The sequence below is a fragment of the Salvelinus namaycush genome, chromosome 2 (genome assembly GCF_016432855.1).
Source record: "Salvelinus namaycush isolate Seneca chromosome 2, SaNama_1.0, whole genome shotgun sequence".
Taxonomy (NCBI): Eukaryota; Metazoa; Chordata; class Actinopteri; order Salmoniformes; family Salmonidae; genus Salvelinus; species Salvelinus namaycush.
This window is the reverse complement of record NC_052308.1, coordinates 13,614,699-13,641,792: the sequence shown is the minus strand read 5'-3', so window position 1 is coordinate 13,641,792 and position 27,094 is coordinate 13,614,699. Positions and strand designations below refer to the sequence as shown.

At 41.6% G+C, this 27,094-nt stretch overlaps 1 protein-coding gene across 1 annotated transcript in view; it reads left to right on the top strand.

The window, feature by feature from the left end:
- LOC120020442 (contactin-4-like) overlaps positions 1 to 4,997 on the top strand; it is a 112,353-nt gene extending 107,356 nt beyond the window's left edge. Inside the window, exon 23 of the mRNA XM_038964109.1 lies at positions 2,236 to 4,997. Coding sequence (XP_038820037.1) covers positions 2,236 to 4,997 — 2,762 coding nt within the window. The remainder of the gene's footprint in view (positions 1 to 2,235) is intronic.
- Positions 4,998 to 27,094: the final 22,097 nt, after the last annotated feature.

Genomic DNA, 27,094 nt, shown 5'->3' with positions numbered 1-27,094 from the left:
ATTGGACCTTTAATAAAGCAATTAATCCATTTTAGAATTATGTAAATAACCAAGACTTGACCTCAAGTAACATCTGCAAGTATTTTTTTCAGGTTCAAAAAGATACTGGGCCCAGAGTTTTAAGATCCAGGTTAAAGCACTCAATCTGCAAAGTAGCACCTTGAGCTACTTGGCCTGCAAATTCACATGAATAGTCAAGGTGCCGTACTGATAAAGCTGGTCTCAGGACTGGGAGCTATGACAGAGTCATAATCTTCATTTTAAACAGGATTAGTACTCAAAGGGAAAGCATCACCTTACTGACAGCGAGATCAAATGTTTTAAGTGTGTCAGACACTATATGTGGACTTAGCATGCTCAGTTCAGGACAATGTATACCCTACTGTATGTTTGTATTGGATGTACTGTATGTCTATGTGTCTATGGTTGTATGTGTTTGTAGTACCAAATCAACTTAGAGTTATCACAAATAGAGGAATGTGGAGCCATTGGCAGAATGGGAGGTGTGCATATTTCCTTTTCAATCTGTAAGGTCAACTCTGTAGGGTTGATAGATTTTGATAGTTCCATGCCTGCATTCTGATTCTGCTCTCTATCCGTGCTTTAGCTAAAAAAGTATTATACTAGTGTTTCTTACTTTGTAAGGCTCAGAGAAAACCATGAATAATAATCACATATAAAGTAACCCTATAAAAACGTAGTTGTTGAAACAGGTGTCTTTACATCCTATTTTAAGATCGTGTTTAATCATCTTTTTTTTCTTCACAGACATACAGAATGAGGACAGGTGTAGAATGTTCATGCAACACTGTTCCAGATAGCAGACAGAAGAGAAGGTTACTCCATATTATAAAGCAATGCTTTTCATATCAACGGGATACTGCATAAAACAATACAGACAGTAATAAAGAGAATCGTATCAAGGGCTTTTTGCATACAGTAGATCGTAGTAGATTTGCATAGAGGTGCATACATTTTTTACATTTGTTTGCAAGAACTGGATAGATTTGTATTACTAATACGTTGTATAACAGATTGGTATGTGATATCCGGGATCTTTGGGAGGTCCCTACCCCATTGAAGTTGACATTTAAAATGGTTAAGGTTAGGTTTAGGTAAGGGTTATGGTTAAGGTAGGGACGTCACAAGGATCCCGGATAGCACTGAGCCCTAACAGATTACTGAGTGGAGGTAATGTCTGTTTTTGTAATGTGTAGAAACAGTGTGTAATTACACCAAGCCTCAAAGAGGTACACAGAATGTTTCTACTGTACATATAAACCCAGTGGACATTTATGGTATAGCACAATGGAATATTTGGTTTACATAGCTAGAGATATTGCATGTAAAGGTCTTCTCAGGTCTAAAAAGTTGGATCCGGACCTGAAACAGACCCGATGATAACCAGACATAGACCCAACAGGTACCCTAACTGGTCCGGATCTAGACCAGACCCGATTGGACCCGAGTGACAAAATTTTATATTTATCTGCCAAGTTGCTCTTCTGGTTAATGAATATGTCTTTATGTTGGCAAGGCCTTCTATAAGTCAATAAATTAACCTTATTAGAGTAACATAAATATGCTATAGGCTGTACAGAGCCGTGGTCGGGTCCACTCGGGACTATCAGCTGTAGTTACATAGACCTGAGACCCAATGACAATCAAACAGGACCCGACCCGGACCCGAGGGAAAAGTAGGAATTTTGGTCCCGGACCTTGGATCCCGGGTCAGATCTCGGGTATTCAGTTAGGGTGGACCCATGAAGACCTCTAATTGCATAATGGTTGACTTGGAATGCATCCCTGGGGGTAGCTTTTGTGTGCGATATGACTATAAAGGGATTACTTCTATTTAATGCCCATCACCAGAACTTAAGCATATTTATTTTACTTCATCATGGCTAATACATAATAACATTTATATATTATAAGGGAAAAAAAGTAATTTGTATCAACATGTTTAGGCTTTTGGAAACTACAACTGTTAGCTTGACAAGGAGAGAACTCCATATAAAAAACAAGCTAAACTAGAAATGATGTCCTAAACATTTATAAGTCTATTCTTGGTGTTCTGAAAGCATCCCGTTTGGAGTTGATCCTGTTGGGATCAAATCCAGGGCCACTTGACATTTGCAGTAATTAAAATATGCTAAACTGATAGGAGTGCAAATATCAGTCATGGTTAATTTCAAGCCACCTTTTTTACTCTGGGTGTAACATCTACCTTTGTAGTGGTGCTCCAAAGCAACTTGGTGCTCCACAGCAACTTGGTGCTCCACAGCAACTTGGTGCTCCACAGCAACTTGGTGCTCCACAGCAACTTGGTGCTCCACAGCAACGTGGTGCTCCACAGCAACTTGGTGCGCCAAAGCAACGTGGTGCTCCACAGCAACGTCGGGCTCCACAGCAACGTCGGGCTCCACAGCAACTTGGTGCTCCAGAGCAACGTGGTGCTCCACAGCAACGTGGTGCTCCACAGCAACTTGGTGCTCCACAGCAACGTCCGGCTCCACAGCAACTTGGTGCTCCACAGCGACTTGGTGCTCCACAGCAACGTGGTGCTCCACAGCGACTTGGTGCTCCACAGCAACTTGGTGCTCCACAGCAACGTGGTGCTCCACAGCAACTTGGTGCGCCAAAGCAACGTGGTGCTCCACAGCAACGTGGTGCTCCACAGCAACGTGGTGCTCCACAGCAACTTGGTGCTCCACAGCAACGTGGTGCTCCACAGCAACTTGGTGCTCCACAGCAACGTGGTGCTCCACAGCAACGTGGTGCTCCACAGCAACTTGGTGCTCCACAGCAACTTGGTGCTCCACAGCAACGTGGTGCTCCACAGCAACTTGGTGCTCCACAGCAACGTGGTGCTCCACAGCAACGTGGTGCTCCACAGCAACTTGGTGCTCCACAGCAACGTGGTGCTCCACAGCAACTTGGTGCTCCACAGCAACGTGGTGCTCCACAGCAACTTGGTGCTCCACAGCAACGTGGTGCTCCACAGCAACTTGGTGCTCCACAGCAACGTGGTGCTCCACAGCAACGTGGTGCTCCACAGCAACTTGGTGCTCCACAGCAACTTGGTGCTCCACAGCAACGTGGTGCTCCACAGCAACGTGGTGCTCCACAGCAACTTGGTGCTCCACAGCAACGTGGTGCTCCACAGCAACGTGGTGCTCCACAGCAACGTGGTCCTCCACAGCAACTTGGTGCTCCACAGCAACGTGGTGCTCCACAGCAACGTCGGGCTCCACAGCAACGTCGGGCTCCACAGCAACGTCGGGCTCCACAGCAACGTCGGGCTCCACAGCAACTTGGTGCTCCACAGCAACTTGGTGCTCCACAGCAACTTGGTGCTCCACAGCAACGTGGTGCTCCACAGCAACGTCGGGCTCCACAGCAACGTGGTGCTCCACAGGAACTTGGTGCTCCACAGCAACGTGGTGCTCCACAGCAACTTGGTGCTCCACAGCAACTTGGTGCTCCACAGCAACTTGGTGCTCCACAGCAACGTGGTGCTCCACAGCAACTTGGTGCTCCACAGCAACTTGGTGCTCCACAGGAACTTGGTGCTCCACAGCAATGTGGTGCTCCACAGCAACGTGGTGCTCCACAGCAACTTGGTGTTCCACAGCAACTTGGTGCTCCACAGCAACGTGGTGCTCCACAGCAACTTGATGCTCCACAGCAACGTCGGGCTACACAGCAACGTGGTGCTCCACAGCAACGTCGGGCTACACAGCAACGTCGGGCTACACAGGAACTTGGTGCTCCACAGCAAATTGGTGCTCCACAGCAAATTGGTGCTCCACAGCAACGTGGTGCTCCACAGCAACGTGGTGCTCCACAGCAACGTGGTGCTCCACAGCAACTTGGTGCTCCACAGCAACGTGGTGCTCCACAAAGACGTGGTGCTCCACAGCAACTTGGTGCTCCACAGAAACGTGGTGCTCCACAGAAACGTGGTGCTCCACAGCAACATGGTCCTCCACAGCAACTTGGTGCTCCACAGCAACGTGGTGCTCCACAGCAACGTGGTGCTCCACAGCAACGTCGGGCTCCACAGCAACTTGGTGCTCCACAGCAACTTGGTGCTCCACAGCAACGTGGTGCTCCACAGCAACTTGGTGCTCCACAGCAACTTGGTGCTCCACAGCAACGTGGTGCTCCACAGCAACTTGGTGCTCCACAGCAACGTGGTGCTACACAGCAACGTCGGGCTCCACAGCAACTTGGTGCTCCACAGCAACTTGGTGCTCCACAGCAACTTGGTGCTCCACAGCAACGTCGGACTCCACAGCAACGTCGGGCTACACAGCAACTTGGTGCTCCACAGCAAATTGGTGCTCCACAGCAACTTGGTGCTCCACAGCACATTGGTGCTCCACAGCAACGTGGTGCTCCACAGCAACTTGGTGCTCCACAGCAACGTGGTGCTCCACAGCAACGTGGTGCTCCACAGCACATTGGTGCTCCACAGCAACGTGGTGCTCCACAGCAACTTGGTGCTCCACAGCAACTTGGTGCTCCACAGCAACGTGGTGCTCCACAGCAAGATGGTGCTCCACAGCACATTGGTGCTCCACAGCAACGTGGTGCTCCACAGCACATTGGTGCTCCACAGCAACGTGGTGCTCCACAGCAACTTGGTGCTCCACAGCAACTTGGTGCTCCACAGCAACTTGGTGCTCCACAGCAACGTGGTGCTCCACAGCAACGTGGTGCTCCACAGCAACGTGGTGCTCCACAGCACATTGGTGCTCCACAGCAACGTCGGGCTCCACAGCAACGTGGTGCTCCACAGCAACGTGGTGCTCCACAGCAACGTCGGGCTCCACAGCAACGTGGTGCTCCACAGCAACGTGGTGCTCCACAGCAACGTGGTGCTCCACAGCAACTTGGTGCTCCACAGCAACGTGGTGCTCCACAGCAACTTGGTGCTCCACAGCAACTTGGTGCTCCACAGAAATTTTAAGTTGAGGAGGAGACTGTGCTAAAATGGATTTCATAACTAACTACAATTCTAAATCATATTACAATGCACCTTGTCATGCTTCAGACATATGTAAATGTGTTTTGGAAACTAACATCACTCAAAGTCTACTTTTAAGTCATTAACATTTTTCCAAAACTTCAATTTCATTTGAGTTTAAGCTGGCTGCTCTGTAAGAGGCAAACTCAGACTTAAATATGTAAAGTAATTGGTATAACCAGAGCTCGACTCATGGATTGTAACTAATCTCTTTTTCATGGAAATCTCATAAGAACCTGTATCATTCAAAAAATGGATTATTTACTTCTGGGAGCTCATTGACTTAATATTGGCCAAAGACAGCCTTCCTGATTACAGGAGTCATTTTGGCCTCGGTACGTAGTTGTGTTGGCTATCTTTGTATATTCCACTTAGTCATAGACAAGCGCTATATGAGTCCCATGTATTTTTATTATTATTATTATGTTGTATCCTACAGTAGAGGGCACTTTATGTTGGGTCATGGGTCACTGGTCACATGCTGGCAAAGGTGACCAGGAAGTAGAGCTGCTCAAGTATGGTGGATGAATGAAGATGTCTTACTCAGGCAGTTAACAGTTGGAAAAAATGGACAAGGTTCCTTTCTGTGTAAGTGGGCATTCCCTCTCTCGCATGAGCATGCTTTTCCGAGTGAGACCGATGGGTCTGGTCTACTTATTGTCCCCTCCACGCTCTCCCTACCTGCTCCGACCAGAAAAAATTACCAGTGAGATGTCAATAAGTAGACCAGAGTGGCTGCACCCAGACCCGAAAGTGGGGTGTCTCACTTTCTCTACCGTCTCAGGTATGGCAAGCATACCAAAGATGGTGGATTATAACTTGATACTCAAAGATTAATTAACAGTTCATTTAATAAACCTAAACACGCTTTTCGTTTATTGACAAGTAATCTGACATTAGTAAGGCCTAGGCTACGCATTCATTTAACTCACTGCTGAGGATCAAGTCTGGTGACCAATACAACAAATTGAACAAGGGTGGAATGTTAAAATGAAGATAAATAATAACATTTCTAGCCAGAGCAGAAATTAGAAATTACCATGGGATGATTTTCAATGACTGAAACACAACTAGTGCATTTTTATCTTTCCTGTACTTTACAATGCAATTGACATGTTACAGTAGTATATTATTGGCCATAGCACCATAGGCAATATTCAACACAGTATGCACAATGGGTGTTCCAGTTCAAAGAAAGCATGTGCTAATATGCAACTGCTTCATGCTGCTGTACTATAACTTGCCACTGAGGAGTTACATCAATTTAAAGTGTCTCCAAAAGTGACTTATTTCTAAGCTAGAAAACCGAAAAAAAACTATGCCCTGAAAAAAACACGTCTTAAAGTTAGAATTCTTAGTTGTTACATCCATTTTGTTTTTACTTTTATTGATATATCCATTGATTCTTGAAGTATTGGACTTGCCTCATGAGCTTAGTCAAACTGTCGAACCTCATCAGAGCCCAAACAAACACTGTATAGCCTCAAAAGATGGTTAAAACGTATTTCTTTTAATCATGGATCGTCAGTTTTGCATCCATAGCTCTGTCTGTGAATTTAAGAGTGTTACATTTCTCTAGGCCCATCCGGGGTGTACGCTTTGTTATTGTCTCAATTAAGGTCTTCAGCTTTAATGTGGATTTGCAACTTCCAAAATCACTTGTTCCTATAGTGTTATCTTATTTTTGACCACATCTGACGTGGCATTCCAAACAAAAACAAAAAAATCTGTATTCATGGCTCATATGCAAATTTTTATTTTCACTTCAGAGTTTAGTCCCATACTGCAAGGAAAGATTACTTAAATCCATAATGAATCTGATTGTCTGAACATCCCTGTTTTATTTGAGTAAAGTTGCGCTGACATATATTTTATGTTATTGCTGAGGTGTAGGCTGTGAGACATGTTAGAAAGTGACAATGTTTGGACCGGCGCTGAGCTCTAAAGAAGGGATGAAGTGGTGTGATGGACAGAAGATTGGCTGAGAATTAAAAAAGCAATGAGCCCTCTCCGAACACCACAGGACAGCTGACAGGCAGCCTGTAAAGCGCTCTCTCCCCAGGTCCACATGGAAGGCCACTAGTGAGCTTGGACTGATAAATATCTTTCCAGTGACGTACGGTGAGGTTGGTGGCTGGGTAAGCACCGGCTATTATCAAAGCCAGATTTGCCCACAAAGTAAATCTTGATGAAGCCCAAGTTCACCTTACAAAAGATAGCTCCAACAACCAGAGTGACATAGGCTAACTGAAGTTGACAAACAATTTTCACCAAATGTAAATATCAATGTAGCCAAGATACACAAGCTATTGTCTCTAATGGCGGCATATTTCATATCATCCGACAAAATTACACACTGCTCAGCAGTGGTGGAAAAAGTACCCAATTGTCATATTTGAGTAAGAGTAAAGAAATAGAAAATGGAAAATTACTAAAGTAAAAGTGAAAGTCACACAGTAAAAAACTACTTGAGTAAAAGTCTAAAAGTATTTGGTTTTAAATATACTTAACTATCAAAAGTAACTGTAATTGCTGAAATATACTTAAGTATCAAAAGTAAAAGCATAGCTCATTTCAAATTCCTTATATTAAGCAAATCACATGGCACCATTTTCTTGCTTTTTATTTATTTACGGATAGCCAGGGGCACACTGCAACACTCAGGCATCCTTTACAAATGAACAAAGCATTAGTGTTTAGTGCATCCATCAGATTAGAGGCAGTAGAGATGGCCAGGGATGCTCTCTTGATAAGTGCATGAATTGGACCATTTTCCTGTCCTGCTAAGCATTCAAAATGTAACTAGTACTTTTGGGTGTCAGGGAAAATGTATGGAGTAAAAAGTACCTTATTTTCTTTAGGAATGTAGTGAAGTAAAGGTTGTCAGAAATATAGATAGTAAAGTAAAGTACAGATACCCAACAAAAACTACTTAAGTAGTACTTTAAAGTATTTTTTACTTTACACCACTGCTGCTCAGGTCAGCCATAGCCTGATGTTGCATCCACAGTTACAACTGATAGGTGGCATTAAAATACCAATATATGGACACATTTAATCAGAATAATTCACAAAGCAAACTCCATAGCCTTTCACAATGGATTTACAATTCTTCCAATGTGCGGCATGCACAAAGACACACACACGCACAAGAATATTATGTGAAATATTATTACACACACACATAATAAATAAATAAGGTTCTGAAAAATGCATTTAAAAATCTCAAAAAAGTGTCTAATCAAAATGAAATTGTAGCTTGATAAATCAAATGTATTCAAAGGGATGTTGTCTATTCTCTGAAAAAACATTAACAAATGCTACAAAACACTCAATTTTTTTTTTTTTTACAGAAAACGTTATTCCATTTTGTTATGACTCGAACAATACCTCTCCGTCCAATCTAGCAGCAGGCTACATGGAGAATGGATAAGGAAAAAAGCTTGAGTTGCACAAAATGGAATATAATGTATTAGTTCAGAATGACACAATTTCATGTAAAGACCTGCATTACCATAGCATTTCTAAAAATACGTATTTTGGGTGTTTTTGGAGCATTCGTTTTTTCAGAGCCCCGACTGCACAAAAAAGATGAGGAAATTAAGTTTCTCAAAAACAAGTGAAATCGCAAAAATAGTGTCTGGACCATTCTATAACATGGTATTTACATAAACATTTTACATATGTACTGTATATATACATTATATACAAGGAGATGAGATTGTGGACTACAGGAAAAAAAGGACTGAGCACGCTCCAATTCTCAACGACGGGGCTGCAGTGGAGCAGGTTGAGAGCTTCAAGTTCCTTGTTGTCCACATCACCAACAAACTAACATGGTCGAAGCACACCAAAACAGTCGTGAAGAGGGCACAACAAAACCTATTCCCCCTCAGGAGACTGAAAAGATTTGGCATGGGTTCTCAGATCCTCAAAAGGTTCTACAGCTGCACCATCGAGAGCATCCTGACTGGTTGCATCACTGCCTGTTATGGCAACTGCTCGGCCTCCGACTGCAAGGCACTACAGAGGGTAGTGTGAACGGCCCAGTACATCACTAGGGCCACGCTTCTTGCCATCCAGGACCTCTATACCAGGCGGTGTCAGAGGAAGGCCCTAAAAATTGTCTAAGACTCCAGCCACCCTAGTCATAGACTGTTCTCTCTGCTATGGCATGGCAAGCGGTACCAGAGTGCCAAGTCTAAGACCAAGAGGCTTCTAAACAGCTTCTACCCCCAAGCCAGAAGACTCCTGAACATCTAGCAGCCCCCCACCACCCCCTCTTTACACCACTGCTACTCTCTGTTGTCATCTATGCATAGTCACTTTAATCACTCTACCTACATGTACATACTACCTCGACTAACCAGTGACCCCACACATTGACTCTATATCGGGACCCCCTGTATATAGTCTCGCTATTGTTATTTTACTGCTGCTCTTTAATTACTTGTTACTTTTATCTCTTATTCTTATCTGCATTTTTTTTACAACTGCATTGTTGGTTAGGGGCTCATAAGTAAGCATTTCACTGTAAGGTCTACATATGTTGTATTCGGCGTATGTGACTAATAAAATGTTATTTGATTTGAGTTCATATATATTTTTAAAGCTAAATTCTTCTTTAGCCTTTATTGTAGCTGACATTCCACTCTTTAAACATTATTCCAACTTGGGAAATTGTTGAGGTGCAGTATACTATAGTGTCCATTTGTCAGATAGCTAGCTTCGAGTCTGTTCAGTTCAAGGGATGTGAGCGCAAAATTATGTAGACACACCCAAATGTGCACAGCTTACCCTAGGCAATACCCACACAACATGTTTAGGCAACATGTTTCATGCCATTTTTGTAACTTTTCAGATTTTGAGAATGAAAACCACCAGAATCATTGCTAAAAAATCATTAGATAAGTTATAACAAAAAATAATATTTTTCTTATAAACTCAGCAAAAAAAGAAACGTCCTCTCACTGTCAACTGCATTTATTTTCAGAAAACTTAACGTGTAAATATTTATATGAACATAACATCATTCAACAACTGAGACATAAACTGAACAAGTACCACAGACATGTGACTAACAGAAATGGAATAATGTGTCCCTGAACAAAGGGGGGGGGGGTCAAAATCAAAGTAACAGTCAGAATCTGGTGTGGCCACCAGCTGCATTAAGTACTAAACCGCACTCTTCCACCAAGGCACCTGCAAGTTCCCGGACATTTCTGGGGGGAATGGCCCTAGCCCTCACCCTCCGATCTAACATGTCCCAGACGTGCTCAATGGGATTGAGATCCGGGCTCTTCACTGGCCATGGCAGAACACTGACATTCCTGTCTTGAAGGAAATCACGCACAGAACGAGCAGTGTGGCTGGTGGCATTGTCATGCTGGAGGGTCATGTCAAGATGAGCCTGCAGAAAGGGTACCACATGAGGGAGGAGGATGTCTTCCCTGTAACGCACAGCGTTGAGATTGCCAGCAATGACAACAAGCTCAGTCCGATGATGCTGTGACACACCGCCCCAGACCATGACGGACCCTCCACCTCCAAATCGATCCCGCTCAAGACTACAGGCCTCGGTGTAACGCTCATTCCTTCGACGATAAACACGAATCCGACCATCACCCCTGGTGAGACAAAACTGTGACTCGTCAGTGAAGAGCACTTTTTGCCAGTCCTGTCTGGTCCAGCGACGGTGGGTTTGTGCCCATAGGCGACGTTGTTGCCGGTGATGTCTGGTGAGGACCTGCCTTACAACAGGCCTACAAGCCCTCAGTCCAGCCTCTCTCAGCCTATTGCGGACAGTCTGAGCACTGTTGGAGGGATTGTGCATTCCTGGTGTAACTCGGGCAGTTGTTGTTGCCATCCTGTACCTGTCCCGCAGGTATGATGTTCGGATATACCAATCCTGTGCAGGTGTTGTTACACGTGGTCTGCTGTCCGTCCTGTCTCCCTGTAGCGCTGTCTTAGGCGTCTCACAGTACGGACATTGCAATTTATTGCCCTGGCCACATCTGCAGTCCTCAGGCCTCCTTGCAGCATGCATAAGGCACGTTCACGCAGATGAGCAGGGACCCTGGGCATCTTTCTTTTGGTGTTTTTCAGAGTCAGTAGAAAGGCCTCTTTAGTGTCCTAAGTTTTCATAACTGTGACCTTAATTGCCTACCGTCTGTAAACTGTTAGTGTCTTAACGACCGTTCCACAGGTGGATGTTCATTAATTGTTAATTGAACAAGCATGGGAAACAGTGTTTAAACCCTTTACAATGAATATCTGTGAAGTTATTTGCAGTTTTACGAATTATCTTTGAAAGACAGGGTCCTGAAAAAGGAACGTTTCTTTTTTTGCTGAGTTTATGTAATTGCATTTATCTGACTTTTCATAAAAACATTTTTAAAATAAATTATCACAGGTTAAGCACTGCCTACCCTGACTGTACATCATTGCATCATTCCCAGACAGTGACTTGTGTGTGCGAGACCATACTAGCTAGAAAAACAGTTTTCACATGGTGTGCTTTAGTATGGCATTATTCTAAAGGTATAATTGTATCTTGTGCAATTAATATTTGCTTAATATTTGTTTCAACTAAAAGAGGTGACTTGCAAGACTGCCATCTGCAGGAACATCATAATCACCCATTAGAAAAAAATCATATGAAAAATGTGGAACATGTGAAATCTCCCTGTGAAGAAACTCTGATTGCGTGGTAGAGAAAAATAATTGGGTCAGGGCCTTCGAAATATCAGTCTGTAGAGATCGGTCTTTTGAATTCAGTCCCTACTCAGAGGCATGCAAATGAAAGAGGTATGACATTTTAATCAACACACATGTAATTCAATTTGGATCAAGATGTTTCAGACGTGAACATGATGTGTCTATGATTTCTATTTCATTTTTGTTACTTGACTCTGAAGGTGTGCTTTTATCTCACATGAACAGACATATGAACACATAGGTCAGCATAAAAAATCTATCTTAAGTCATTGAACCTGAGCCAAATCAACCTGTTTTGTGTTCTCCCAGCATCATTTATTACAGTAGAAATCCAGTTCACTGACAGTATCCTCTCACAAAACATGACATTCCATGTTCTCAGGGATTTGATTTTCATCTAATTATGTCAGGATCAAACAATGGCAGTGTTGTATCCGATTGGAGTTTATGACCCAGGTGGATCATAGTGTCATGATATTATATTGACTACCATGTTTGCCTTTGTCATCCGTCCTGACATTTTTAGTCTAATGCCAGACAGCTGCATAGCCATCTTTAGCTATCCAGCAAAAGTGGACAAATTGCAGAAAACTATTGGCGCTATTACAACAGCTGCTCATTTGATTTGGTTTAACCCTTAAGATTTGAAGAACTGATGATGATGGGGGGAAAGGGCCTTACTGCTATTAGTTCGTGAGTCATCTTTTCATAGAGGGGTCCTAATAGTTTGACCCCTCTTTGCAAACCGTTCGGACGCTACAGATGATTTTGTGAGAAGACTGATATTCGGGATGTCTCATGGTCTGACAAAACTGCTCTAGCTCTGTCACCTTTCACAGCAGATGCGATAGTGCGACATCGGTGGATTGAGACGCATACAATACAAATATATCTCTAGCTTAAACTGATAGATTTTTATGGCCATTTTTGTATTATGCTAATTCGATTTCTGCATGGAAGCGGACATCGACCTTAGGCGGTTGAGAAAAACAATGGACACACACTGAAGAGGGTCGATCCAGACTCAATTCCATGCAAATTCTTACAATTGTGTTGATCAAACCTTTGTCAACAATATTCATATAAAATCTAAGTGCAGTAGATACACACATCTCTCCACTTGTCATTTAAAGGCAATTTTCTCTTCTTCAATTGAGCTTCAGTCCGTCACCATTTGAGCAATCTGCAAGATCAACAATGTTTCCTCATATGTTCTCCTCTGTCAAACATCCTCTTGCCTTTCAGTCCATTAATGCATGTCTGCCATTAACCCTGGGCTTTCTCCACACTGCCATGTGCATCAGGAGTATCCTCTCGTCTCTCCTATAAATTATTGATCAGGAACTGTGAGGTTATCATGTCCAGCCATTTGAAGTAACCCATTGTGTACATGAATTTAGTCTATGTTAATACCGTTTAGTAGTACTGTAGTCGAGTAGAAGAATCAACGTAACCAGTATCAGAGCTCAAAAGAGGTCAATATTCTACCGGTGAAAATTGGATTTGTGCAAATAAATGGTCATAAAACAGAGTACATTGGAGAGTTCAGTACTTGTGTCCCTTTCTTTCTAAAGTGCCGCTATGTATCTGTAAGAAGGTCATGTACAGCACATATTCTCTAACGGGGAGGGGATTAATCTGTCTTTTCCTGAGACCTAAGGAAAACTGCTGAGGCCATTAATGACAAACTCAGCTAAAGTATTCTGTGGCTGTGACAAAACCATGCAAGGCTGATTAAAGTAATCATGTTATTATAACAAAACGGATAAGAGGTCTGTAAATCCTTGATGATAGCAAACATTATCTCTTGGGAGCACCTGGCTACTCTTTAAAAGAACGAGGCAAGTGGGTTCAAATCAGCCGTTATTGAATGTCTGGTTTCTTGAAAACCAGATGGTTTCCTGGGAAATCAATGTTTAGTGAACAATATGTACCCAGATTCATACAGATTATAGCTACTGTCTGACAATAAAGCATGCTTTCTTAAAGCTATTCTTCAAGCAATTCTTCATTAAACCATCCTGTATTTGCTGTCATTGCTTGATTATGGGACTATTGAACTACAGATGTCCATTGCTGACAGAATGCACGGGAGGCTAGAGTACACGTGATTTACTTGTTTGGCCTGGAATTAGGATGATTTGTTTAATCCCCAAAAAACAGTTATTGTTCTCATGAATATGACTCACAAATATGAATACCAGCAGGATGGTTAGTGTGGTATGAATACCAGCAGGGTGATTAGTTAATATGAATACCAGCAGGGTGATTAGTTAGTATGAATACCAGCAGGGTGATTAGTTAATATGAATACCAGCAGGGTGATTAGTTAATATGAATATCAGCAGGGTGATTAGTTAGTATGAATACCAGCAGGGTGGTTAGTTTGTATGAATACCAGCAGGGTGATTATTTAGTATGAATACCAGCAGGGTGATTAGTTAATATGAATACCAGCAGGATGGTTAGTTAGTATGAATACCAGCAGAGTGATTAGATATCATGAATACCAGCAGGGTGATTAGTTAGTATGAATACCAGCAGGGTGATTAGATATCATGAATACCAGCAGGGTGATTAGTTAGTATGAATACCAGCAGGGTGATTAGTTAGCATGAATACCAGCAGGGTGTTTAGTTAGTATGAATACCAGCAGGGTGATTAGTTAGTATGAATACCAGCAGGGTGATTAGATATCATGAATACCAGCAGGGTGATTAGTTAGTATGAATACCAGCAGGGTGATTAGATATCATGAATACCAGCAGGGTGATTAGTTAGTATGAATACCAGCAGGGTGATTAGTTAGCATGAATACCAGCAGGGTGTTTAGTTAGTATGAATACCAGCAGGGTGATTAGTTAGTATGAATACCAGCAGGGTGATTAGATATCATGAATACCAGCAGGGTGATTAGTTAGTATGAATACCAGCAGGGTGATTAGTTAGCATGAATACCAGCAGGGTGTTTAGTTAGTATGAATACCAGCAGGGTGATTAGTTAGCATGAATACCAGCAGGGTGATTAGATATCATGAATACCAGCAGGGTGATTAGTTAGTATGAATACCAGCAGGGTGATTAGTTAGCATGAATACCAGCAGGGTGTTTAGTTAGTATGAATACCAGCAGGGTGATTAGTTAGTATGAATACCAGCAGGGTGATTAGTTAGTATGAATACCAGCAGGGTGATTAGTCATCCCCAGAAGCTGGAGACTTATATCTCCCTCTCTAATTTTACAGATTATAGCTACTGTCTGACAATAAAGCATGCTTTCTTAAAGCTATTCTTCAAGCAATTCTTCATTAAACCATCCTGTATTTGCTGTCATTGCTTGATTATGGGACTATTGAACTACAGATGTCCATTGCTGACAGAATGCACGGGAGGCTAGAGTACACGTGATTTACTTGTTTGGCCTGGAATTAGGATGATTTGTTTAATCCCCAAAAAACAGTTATTGTTCTCATGAATATGACTCACAAATATGAATACCAGCAGGATGGTTAGTGTGGTATGAATACCAGCAGGGTGATTCGTTAATATGAATACCAGCAGGGTGATTAGTTAGTATGAATATCAGCAGGATGAATAGTTAGTATGAATACCAGCAGGGTGATTAGTTAATATGAATACCAGCAGGGTGATTAGTTAATATGAATATCAGCAGGGTGATTAGTTAGTATGAATACCAGCAGGGTGTTTAGTTAGTATGAATACCAGCAGGGTGATTAGTTAGTATGAATACCAGCAGGGTGATTAGATATCATGAATACCAGCAGGGTGATTAGTTAGTATGAATACCAGCAGGGTGATTAGTTAGCATGAATACCAGCAGGGTGTTTAGTTAGTATGAATACCAGCAGGGTGATTAGTTAGTATGAATACCAGCAGGGTGATTAGATATCATGAATACCAGCAGGGTGATTAGTTAGTATGAATACCAGCAGGGTGATTAGTTAGCATGAATACCAGCAGGGTGTTTAGTTAGTATGAATACCAGCAGGGTGATTAGTTAGCATGAATACCAGCAGGGTGATTAGATATCATGAATACCAGCAGGGTGATTAGTTAGTATGAATACCAGCAGGGTGATTAATTAGCATGAATACCAGCAGGGTGTTTAGTTAGTATGAATACCAGCAGGGTGATTAGTTAGTATGAATACCAGCAGGGTGATTAGTCATCCCCAGAAGCTGGAGACTTATATCTCCCTCTCTAATTTTAAGCATCAGCTGTCAGAGCAGCTTAGCGATCACTGTACCTGTACACAGCCAATCTGTAAATAGCACATCCAACTACCTCATCCCCATATTTTTATTTATCCTCTTGCTCCTTTGCACCCCAGTATCTCTACTTGCACATCATCATCTGCACATCTATCACTCCAGTGTTAATGCTAAATTGTAATTATTTCGGCTCTATGGCCTATTTATTGCCTTACCTCCCTACTCTTCTTCATTTGCACACACTGTACATATATTTTTCTATTGTGTTATTGACTATACGTTTGTTTATGTGTAACTCTGTGTTGTTCTTTTTGTCGCACTGCTTTGCTTTATCTTGGCCAGGTCGCAGTTGTAAATGAGAACTTGTTCTCAACTGGCCTACCTGGTTAAATAAAGGTTAAATAAATAAAATAAAATAAATAATAGTATGAATACCAGCAGGGTGATTAGTTACTATGAATATCAGCAGGGTGGTTAGTTAGTATGAATACCAGCAGGGAAATTAGTTAGTATGAATACCAGCAGGATGGTTAACTAGTATGAATACCAGCAGGATGGTTAGTTAGTATGAATACAAGCAGGATGGTTAGTTAGTATGAATACTAGCAGGAAGGTTAACTAGTATGAATACCAGCAGGATGGTTAGTTAGTATGAATACCAGCAGGATGGTTAGTTAGTATGAATACTAGCAGGATGGTTAACTAGTATGAATACCAGCAGGATGGTTAGTTAGTATGAATACCAGCAGGGAAATTAGTTAGTATGAATACCAGCAGGATGGTTAACTAGTATGAATACCAGCAGGATGGTTAGTTAGTATGAATACAAGCAGGACGGTTAGTTAGTATGAATACTAGCAGGAAGGTTAACTAGTATGAATACCAGCAGGATGGTTAGTTAGTATAAATACCAGCAGGATGGTTAGTTAGTATGAATACCAGCAGGATGGTTAGTTAGTATGAATACCAGCAGGATGGTTAGTTAGTATGAATACCAGCAGGATGGTTAGTTAGTATGAATACCAGCAGGATGGTTAGTTAGTATGAATACTAGCAGGATGGTTAGTTAGTATGAATACTAGCAGGATGGTTAGTTAGTATGAATACTAGCAGGATGGTTAGTTAGTATGAATACTAGCAGGATGGTTAACTAGTATGAATACCAGCAGGATGGTTAGTTAGTATAAATACCAGCAGAATGGTTAGTTAGTATGAATACCAGCAGGATGGTTAACTAGTATGAATACCAGTAGGATGGTTAACTAGTATGAATACCAGCAGGATGGTTAGTTAGTATAAATACCAGCAGAATGGTTAATTAGTATGAATACCAGCAGGATGGTTAGTTAGTATAAATACCAGCAGAATGGTTAATTAGTATGAATACCAGCAGGATGGTTAGTTAGTATGGATACCAGCAGGGTGATTAGTTAGTATGGATACCAGCAGGGTGATTAGTTAGTATGGATACCAGCAGAGTGATTAATTAATATGAATACCAGCAGGATGGTTAGTTAGTATGAATACCAGCAGGATGGTTAACTAGTATGAATACCAGCAGGGTGGTTAGTTAGTATGGATACCAGCAGGATGGTTAACTAGTATGAATACCAGCAGGATGGTTAGTTAGTATAAATACCAGCAGAATGGTTAATTAGTATGGATACCAGCAGGGTGATTAGTTAGTATGGATACCAGCAGGATGTTTAGTTAGTATGGATACCAGCAGGGTTTAACATCTGCTCCTGCCACACCCCCTAGTGGACATACTCTTTGACCTGCAGCCATTCCCCCAGTTCTCTCTCTCTCTCTCTCTCTCTCTCTCTCTCTCTCTCTCTCTCTCTCTCTCTCTCTCTCTCTCTCTCTCTGTGTGTGTGTGATTGTGTGGTTGGAGACAGGTGTGCTGGAGTCAGAGCAGTTCCCCACCAGCTGCAACCCGTTCCATAATCAAGACCTCTACAAATACTCAGTCCTGTCACTTCCACTCTGCCAGATCGTAATCTCCGTTCAGTCAGTCATGCTTCTAGCTATTTGTTATTATTTAAGATCCTGTATCCTGCTGTGCCTGTTTCCTTGCCTGGCGCTGTTTCTCATCTCACTGCAGTTTTGCCGCTCTGACTCTGGTTCTGGTCTCCTGTTCCACATCTTGCTACCCTGTTCTGGATTCAACTCACCATCACTCCCTTGGATTCCCCTCCAGACCTGTTTACCCTGTCCCAGCCCAGCTCACTCCAACCTCAGCCTGCACATCTGGTTTCCTACAACTCATCCGAGCTTCCCTGTATCTGCACTTCATCTCTCCATGTGTTACAATAAATATATTGGTTCATTCATCCCTGTTTCTTGGTCTGAGTCTGCTCTTGGGTTCCCCTGTGCTGCTCTGCCTAACACAGGGTGATTAGTTAGTATGAATATCAGCAGGGTGATTAGTATTCAGTGATACATGGTTTGCTCCTAAGATAGAAAAAAGACACCGGTCAATATCAATATTCAATTAAGGATATCTGTCATTACATCCAAAATGTTGGATGTTTCTTTTCTGAAAATCTACCGTATATTGAACAACACTAATATGACACAATATACCAGTTGAAGTCGGAAGTTTACATACACTTATGTTGGAGTCATTCAAACTCGGTTTTTCAACCACTCCACAAAATTCTTGTTAACAAACTATAGTTTTGGCAAGTTGGTTAGGACATCTGCTTTGTGCACGACCCAAGTAATTTTTTCAACAACTGTTAACAGACAGATTATTTCACTTATTCACAATTCCAGTGGGTCAGAAGTTTACATACAGTAAGTTGACTGTGCCTATAAACAGCTTGGAAAATTCCAGAAAATGATGTCATGGCTTTAGAAGCTTCTGATAGGTTAGTTGACATCATTTGAGTCAATTGGAGGTGTACCTGTGGATGTATTTCAAGGCCTACCTTCAAACTCAGTGCCTCTGCTTGACATCATTGGAAAATCAAAAGAAATCAGCCAAGACCTCAGAAAAAGAAATGGTAGACCTCCACAATTCTGGTTCATCCCTGGGAGCAATTTCCAAACGCCTGAAGGTACCACGTTCATCTGTACAAACAATAGTATGCAAGTATAAACACCATGGGACCACGCAGCCGTCATACCGCTCAGGAAGGAGACGCATTCTGTCTCCTAGATATGAACATACTTTGCTGCGAAAAGTGCAAATCAATCCTAGAACAACAGCAAAGGACCTTGTGAAGATGCTGGAGGAAACAGATACAAAAGTATTTATATTCACAGTAAAAGGAGTCCTATTTTGACATAACCTGAAAGGCTGCTCAGCAAGGAAAAAGCCACTGCTCCAAAACCGCCATAAAAAAGCTAGACTACGGTTTTCAACTGCACATGGGGCCAAATATCATACTTTTTGGAGAAATGTCCTCTGGTCTGATGAAACAAAAATAGAACTGTTTGGCCATAATGACCACTGTTATGTTTGGTGGGAAAAGGGGGAGGCTTGCAAGCCGAAGAACACATCCCAACCGTGAAGCACGGGGTGGCAGCATCATGTTGTGGGGGTGCTTTGCTGCATAATGGACTGGTGCACTTCACAAAATAGATGGAATCATGAGGGAGGAAAATTATCTGGATGTATTGAAACAACATCTCAAATGAGTCAGGAAGTTAAGCTTGGTTACAAATGGGTCTTCCAAATGAACAATGACCCCCAAGCATACTTCCAAATGTGTGGCAAAATGGCTTACGGTCAACAAAGTCAAGGTATTGGAGTGGCCATCACAAAGCCCTGACCTCAATCCTATAGAAAATGTGTGGACAGAACTGAAAAAGTGTGTGCGAGCAGGGGGGCCTACATACCTGACTCAGTTACACCAGCTATGTTAGGAGGAATGGGCCAAAATTCACCCAATTTATTGTGGGAAGCTTTTGGAAGGCTACCCGAAATGTTTGACCCAAGTTAAACAATTTAAAGGCAATGCTACCAAATACTAATTGAGTGCATGTAAACTTCTGACCGACTGGGAATGTGATGAAATAAATAAAATCTGAAATAAATCATTCTCTCTACTATTATTCTGACATTTCACATTCTTAAAATGAAGTGGTGATCCTAACTGACCTAAGACAGGTAATTTTTCCGAGGATTAAATGTCAGGAATTGTGAAAAACTGAGTTTAAATGTATGAAATCTTCCGACTTCAACAGTATAATTATTGACATGACTAATTGCCCCTCAGCTTCCAAAGCTAAAGCATCGCTGAGAATGAGTCTGTGGAGTTTTAAACTTAATATTTTTGTAACATGAAGAAACCTATTTAAATGTTGGAAAGGTCCTACAAGGATAAATGGAACTAACTATTAAATGGAGGGAAAATCAGGAGAATGTTTGTTAGAGATTAATTTCAATTTATTCATCTCACAATAAAATGACTTGTGTAAGTAATTTCTAAACCACTAACTACTCAAGTTGAGAAAGAGGAGAACGATTGAATATAATGATGTTTGTTATTGGTATGCCAACCATAGATATCACCCCCTGCAAAACACAAAGTCCATCCTTCCACTGTCTGGCCACAACAGGGAATGAGGTGTTTAAAAACCATAATGCGTTTCACCATGGAACATTTCATTATTACAGGTTGGCATGAACCACAACACAGAGCTCTCAAATGCGCACATGAAACATTAAAAAGGAATCTACAAATACAAGGACAAACAAGTAAGCATTCATATTTCTTTAGCTTAACTTTAGCGTTAATTCTGAAACAGGATTACTTGTTAGTTTTAATTTAATTTAGTTTTAATCAACAAATGCATGAATGGAAATAGTATCAGTCTGTATCAACAGCTCCCTTGCTGATGTTATTAGTTGTTTCCCAGAGCTGTGTGCTGTTCTAGTTAGAGCTTAGTGTTAGCTAGCTAACATTGACCATGATTGGTTAGCTCCCAGCACTGTGGCATTGTTGGCACTGTTTATTGTTTAACTAGCTGGCTCGTTAGCTATTGTTACATGACGTGTGTACAACACCTGTTCACCCTGGCCGGTGTCAGTAAACGTCTGCAAAAAAGTGTACTGAAATTGTTGCCAGCAGAGCTGGTTAGGCTGTTTTCATGTTATCCAGAGGTAAACAAATCATCGCCCAGAGCATCAAGTGTGCGCTTCGAGAGCGAAACGGGATGGTTGGAGCTACAGTTTAGGATGAGGGTGTAAACGAAGCTGAATGGGTGTAGAAAACGAAGGGCTCTTCACTAGATAGCAAAACATTCCAAGGCGATTTTCTCAAAAGTGAGATTACAAGTGGATCAACTTTCAAGGCAGAATTACTTTCCCATTGTTCCTCAAATGCAGTGTATGATATACCATTTTGTAGCTCTGAGTCTCTACTTTTATATAATGTAGAAAACACAATTTATAATTTTGCTACATAAGACCGAATCCAGGTGGTGAGTCACATATAGTGTGGAGCAGCAAACAAAAGACTTGAAATAAATCAATATGCGCAACCTCAAACTATCCTACATTTAGTTTTTGTTTTTATCGATGATCAACAATCAAAGTAACTGAGAACATTGCTGAAATTACAAAAACGTGTAGTCCCTTTGTGATGACAGTACTCTTCTCTTACTGTTCTGACCTTAACAAGAGAAGCTTAAACATTTTGTCAGAGACATCTGCCAAGAGACTGTGGCTAAATCCCAGCCTTTGTGCAAAGGGCTATTTAAACTGGTCTTCGGGGATGCAGCAACCAACCATATGGTGAAAATAAACGAGTGAGTTTACCCATAAAGGTGAGGGAGGCATGGATCTGTTATGAGCTGCTTCCATTAGCCTCCATGAACTCTGAAGGTGAAGAGGAACAGTGTAGTAGGTGCGAAACTGACAGCACGTTCACTGCAGCTTCAATTGAGGAAAGCAGGTGTGCTAAGGATCAGTGTGTCATGCAGCAGCTTAATGATAATAACAATATTTTTCAAGCACTTCTCATTACAAACTTATTCTCACAGAGCTCTACATAAAGAGTGAGACATTAATAGGTTACAACAGGCTAGCCTGTAAAAAGAAGACTATTTTACACTATGAAGACAAGAAGCAGTAAAAGTCGGTTTTGATGCTTGTATAATGTTTGAGGCAAGGAAGGGGCTCCAGTCTATGGGGGTTTGGAAGAACATTGAGTGATACATTTTAAGGCAAAAAACAAGATACATGATACATTTTACCTATTGTCACAATGCATATCATACCATTACACACATATATTGGGTGTTAACAGGTGCTCACAAATGATAATACAATTGGATGATTACAGTATATCACTTAAAATGTAATTCTGAAATGAGAATATTTGTAATTATAGAATTTTTTTTGGCTTACTCCTTTGAGAGAATTGAGTAATTGAGTAGAACCCACCAAGAGATGAATGACGTGTTGTTGGCAACTTGGCAATTAGTCCTTGTTATTGCTGGCAAGAGGGAAATAGTACATGACAGTGTGTAAACACAGATCTGATTTGATGTAATGATCCCAGTTTTCCCAAATCACAGTAAACTCTCTGAAGAACAGTATGCTCATTTGTTCCAATTTTTCCCGTGCTCCTGCGGGCAAAGTCTGGTTCCAAGGAAAATTGTGTCTAATGGAGTGTGTGCCCCCGTGGAATGACCTCCATTAATATAGCCATCCTCAGTGTCTGTACAGTGGTTGACCCTCGGTGATCACAAACAGTAGAAAATCTGCTGTATGTCTTGTTTTCTCCTTATTTTAGGGAGACATTTATATGAAAAGCTCAGATGTTCTTTGCTGTTGTTTTCCATTGCTTCCTGGTCTTCAGTTGTTTAACTACCTATCTAAATATAGAGACACTCAAGCCAGGTAGACAAATAGCTGTCACATTTCAAATACATCTTTAAATTTAGCCACTAATTAGAGCACTAAAAACAAAGCTGTTTTTACATGATAATTATTTTGTTTCACTGGTGTGTTGCTGGACAGGACTCAAATATACACTGAGTATACAAAACATTAAGAACATCTGCTCTTTCCATGACTTAGACTGACCAGGTGAATCCAGGTGAAACGTATGATCCCTTATTGATGTCACTTGTTAAATCCACTTCAATCTGTGTAGATGAAGGGGACGAGACAGGTTTAAAAAGGAATTTTAAGCCTTGAGACAATTGAGACATGGATTGTGTGTGTGTGCCATTCAGAGGGTGAATGGGCAAGACAAAATATTTAAATGTCTTTTAACGGAGAACGGTAGTAGGTGACAGGCACACCGGTTTGAGTGTGTCAAGACCTGCAAAGCTGTGGGAAGGTGTTCCGAATGTTTGGTATACTCAGTGTATATTATCACTGCACAAGAGGAATGTTGTTATTGGTGTAGAAAACCGTTCACTGGTTTTGATTGAATAGGGCTCCGGGACGTATTCTAAATTGCCTTGAGGAGAATATTATAAACTATTTTGTGTTGCTGATCTGGAAGGGCTGCTGCATGACACTATTGTACATGTTACTATGAATGATCAAAATAATGTTTGCACTGCTTGATAGAGAACTTATCTCATCCAAGAGGTCACTTTGAGACTTGGCTCATGGTTTAACCAACCTGGCGCAGGGACTGGACTAAGAGGTGTAACCCCCATTTGGAAATCCTTCATATGGATAACTAGGCTGGAAAGGACAGCTATTTCCTGAAATGCTCCTTAAAAAGGGAGGCAGTTGCCAGTTCAGAAGCTGAGAGAACTACACAAAACCAGAGTGCCTGAAGCCTCAATGCATCATTGGGCCATTAGTGCGGGCAGTGTTGTTTGTGTGTGTGTGTGTGTGTGTGTGTGTGTGTGTGTGTGTGTGTGTGTGTGTGTGTGTGTGTGTGTGTGTGTGTGTGTGTGTGTGTGTGTGTGTGTGTGTGTGTCATTGTGGTTGATTGAAAATGGAATAAAAGTGAGTGTTATACTTTCTTTCATTTTATTGACATGTGTTCCTCAGAGGCATCCGTCTCCAGAGAGTGACATCCCAGGGGTCAGGAGAGCCATGTTGCCAGACTTGATGATGATAGATGATGCCAATGGGACATGCTTACCCCATGGATCAAATATAAAGGAATGTGACACTGAAAAATGGCTTGACCGAAAAGTGTCATTTGATTGGATAGTTCTGGATTAGTCTCATCATCTCACACAGAGAACTGCATGACGGTTCTTACATCACTGCACTTCCTGCCTTCCATGAAAATAGGATAGAGCATGCAGCACTGAGATTCTAAATATCGAAAATAGTATTTCATGTCTCATTAACTTGCAAAGACATTGGGGCATTAATAGGCTATTATTATGGAGTGCTCTGAGTGCATTCCTTTTTGCACTATTCGATTGCTGTGGGCTTTGATTTCTCCATTCTCCCTTAAACCCCTGTTATTTGAATGCAGCTGGCTTCTTAAATTAAAAAACAATTTTGACCCTTTTTGTGATATATTAGTGACACCAATACAAAAATTGTCTTACTTGTTGGGTTACAGTTAGAAGCATTTGTGTTTGACAATCTTCCTCAGGGCTACAGAAGAGCAGTCATCTGGGAAGCCAGGAAATGCTGTTGAAGCATCGATGAGCAAATACATCCCACCAAGTCACAGCTATTTTGTTCAAGGAAATACAATCTGCACTCCACTGACAAATCAGAGAAAAGGGTTGGGTAAAATTGGATTTGTGATGCCAGCAATGTCTCTTTATAGTGCAATTTATTTACATATAAATAGTTTATAGGAGCGCTAGACAGGCATCACCCACAGTAGTCACATCTCAATGTAGTCCTCCATGTACAGTACGTCTTCTAGGATTTAGTTGAGCCTGTCAGCAGGCTGGAGTAGTCGGAGCCTGGAACCCAATATTCATACGGAGAGACAGCCTTGTTACTGTAAGTTTATTTATGATTTTGAAACCTAGCAGACATCTATGTTTCAAGAATCTACCTGGCCAAACCAAATATTAGTTGACGGCAGTAGCATCCAGCCCATACCAGGGTCAACATGTGCACGTCTTGTCTTTACCTTAGAGTCATCAATAGCTAATTCCTCACTAAACTAATGTGCAGCTAATGCTATTTGACAATTTTGTTCTGCAGAATTTCTAAACTTGAAATATTCCAAATGAATGTTTTTTTTTTTATTTACTGCATTGGTCAATGCACTTACCTTTGATTTTATTCCAGGATGTCTTCTTAGGGATCAAATCCCGTTAACGGGATCGATTTGACAACATCCGGTGAAATGGCAGAGTGCCAAATTCAAATTAAATTGCTATAAATTTTAAACTTTCATGAAATCACACATGCAATACAACAAATTAAAGCTACACTTGTTGTTAATCCAGCCAACGTGTCAGATTTCAAAAAGGCTTTACGGCGAAAGCAAACCATGCTATTATCTGAGGACAGCCCCCCATCAAACAAACACAGACAATCATAAATCAACCCGCCAGGCGCAACACAAAACTCAGAAATAACAATATAATTCATGCCTTACCTTTGACGAGCTTCTTCTATTGGCACTCCAATATGTCCCATAAACATCACAAATGTTCCTTTTGTTCGATTCATTCCGTCGTTATATATCCAAAATGTCCATTTATTTGGCGCGTTTGATCCAGAAAAACACCGGTTCCAACTCGCGCAACATGACTACAAAATATCTAATAAGTTACCTGTAATCTTTGTCCAAACATTTCAAACAACTTTCCTAATACAACTTTAGGTATTTTTTTACGTAAATAATCGATAAAATTTAAGACGGGATTAACTGGTTTCAATAGCGGATAAAAACAAAGTGGAGCGAGCTTTCAGGTCACGCGCCTCTAACAAACAGTACACTTCACTCAACCCTCGTTCTGAACTGCCCTACTTCTTCATTTCACAAAGGAAAAACATCAACCAATTTCTAAAGACTGTTGACATCCAGTGGAAGCGATAGGAACTGCAAGCAAGTGTCTTAAAAATCTAGATCCCCATAAAAAAAAGCATTGAAAAGAGAGTGACCTCAAAAAAAATAAATCCTGGATGGTTTGTCCTCGGGGTTTCGCCTGCCAAATAAGTTCTGTTATACTCACAGACATCATTCAAACAGTTTTAGAAACTTCAGAGTGTTGTCTATCCAAGTCTACTAATAATATGCATATCCTAGCTTCAGGGTTTACTTTGGGCACGCTTTTCATCCGGACGTGAAAATACGGCCCCCTAGCATAGAGAGGTTAATATGTCAGTAGATGTCTTTAATCAGACTTTTTCAGTTGAATGTACTGTAGTCCTTCGTAGTGTAGAAGGAGGATAGTGGGATTGTGGTGGCCCTATTGCATTGGAAACATGGCAGCAGGTTGCTGGTGGGTTAAGAAGCAGCTGCTAACAGCAGCACCAGTCCCCTTCAAGCATCACAGCTCAATCCACTATCCCAGCGGACACATTTTTCACACAGATATACAGCTCTGTATGTGCTGTAATGCCTCATGGATGTGGGCCTGCTGTTTGGAACATCTAATAGATTCAACAACGGGAGAATATATGGAATAATTTGTCCCAAAAAATATATTGCTGAATGTCTCATTCGCTACATGAGTATTATACATGTGCGTATTAAGTTGACGATTTTAATTTTTCATGCAAAATGGGAGCTCTACATTTATAGGGGGTGCATGCAATTGTGTTCATTATGTCACAGTGATACAGTGTGTGACTGCTCCTCTGGCATTCTTCAGGGTGGCTGTTTTATCAGGGCTTCTCTGCAGAGAGAACCATCATTTGGGCTTGCGACTATCAGAGCCTATTGTCAGAGAGTTCTGACTCGCGCCCGTTGAGCCATCAAGCCCTCACAGCCTGAGTGTCTGTTGCATTATCGACGATGCAAGGGCGTAGAGAAACAGGAGGTAAATCCTGGAGCGTGGCTCTCTGAAGAAATATATTTAATGCAATGTGCTGTCTGGACATATTGTGACATTTGTATACACCTAAACACTACGGTTTGTGTTGTGCTGCTGTGTTAATGCTGAGGCTTGTATTTGCCCATTGATTGCATTTAGTGCTGTTTTGAGCAATGTATACCATTTACCTTGGAGAATATCTCGTGGGTGGTGTCTGCTCCTCTCCA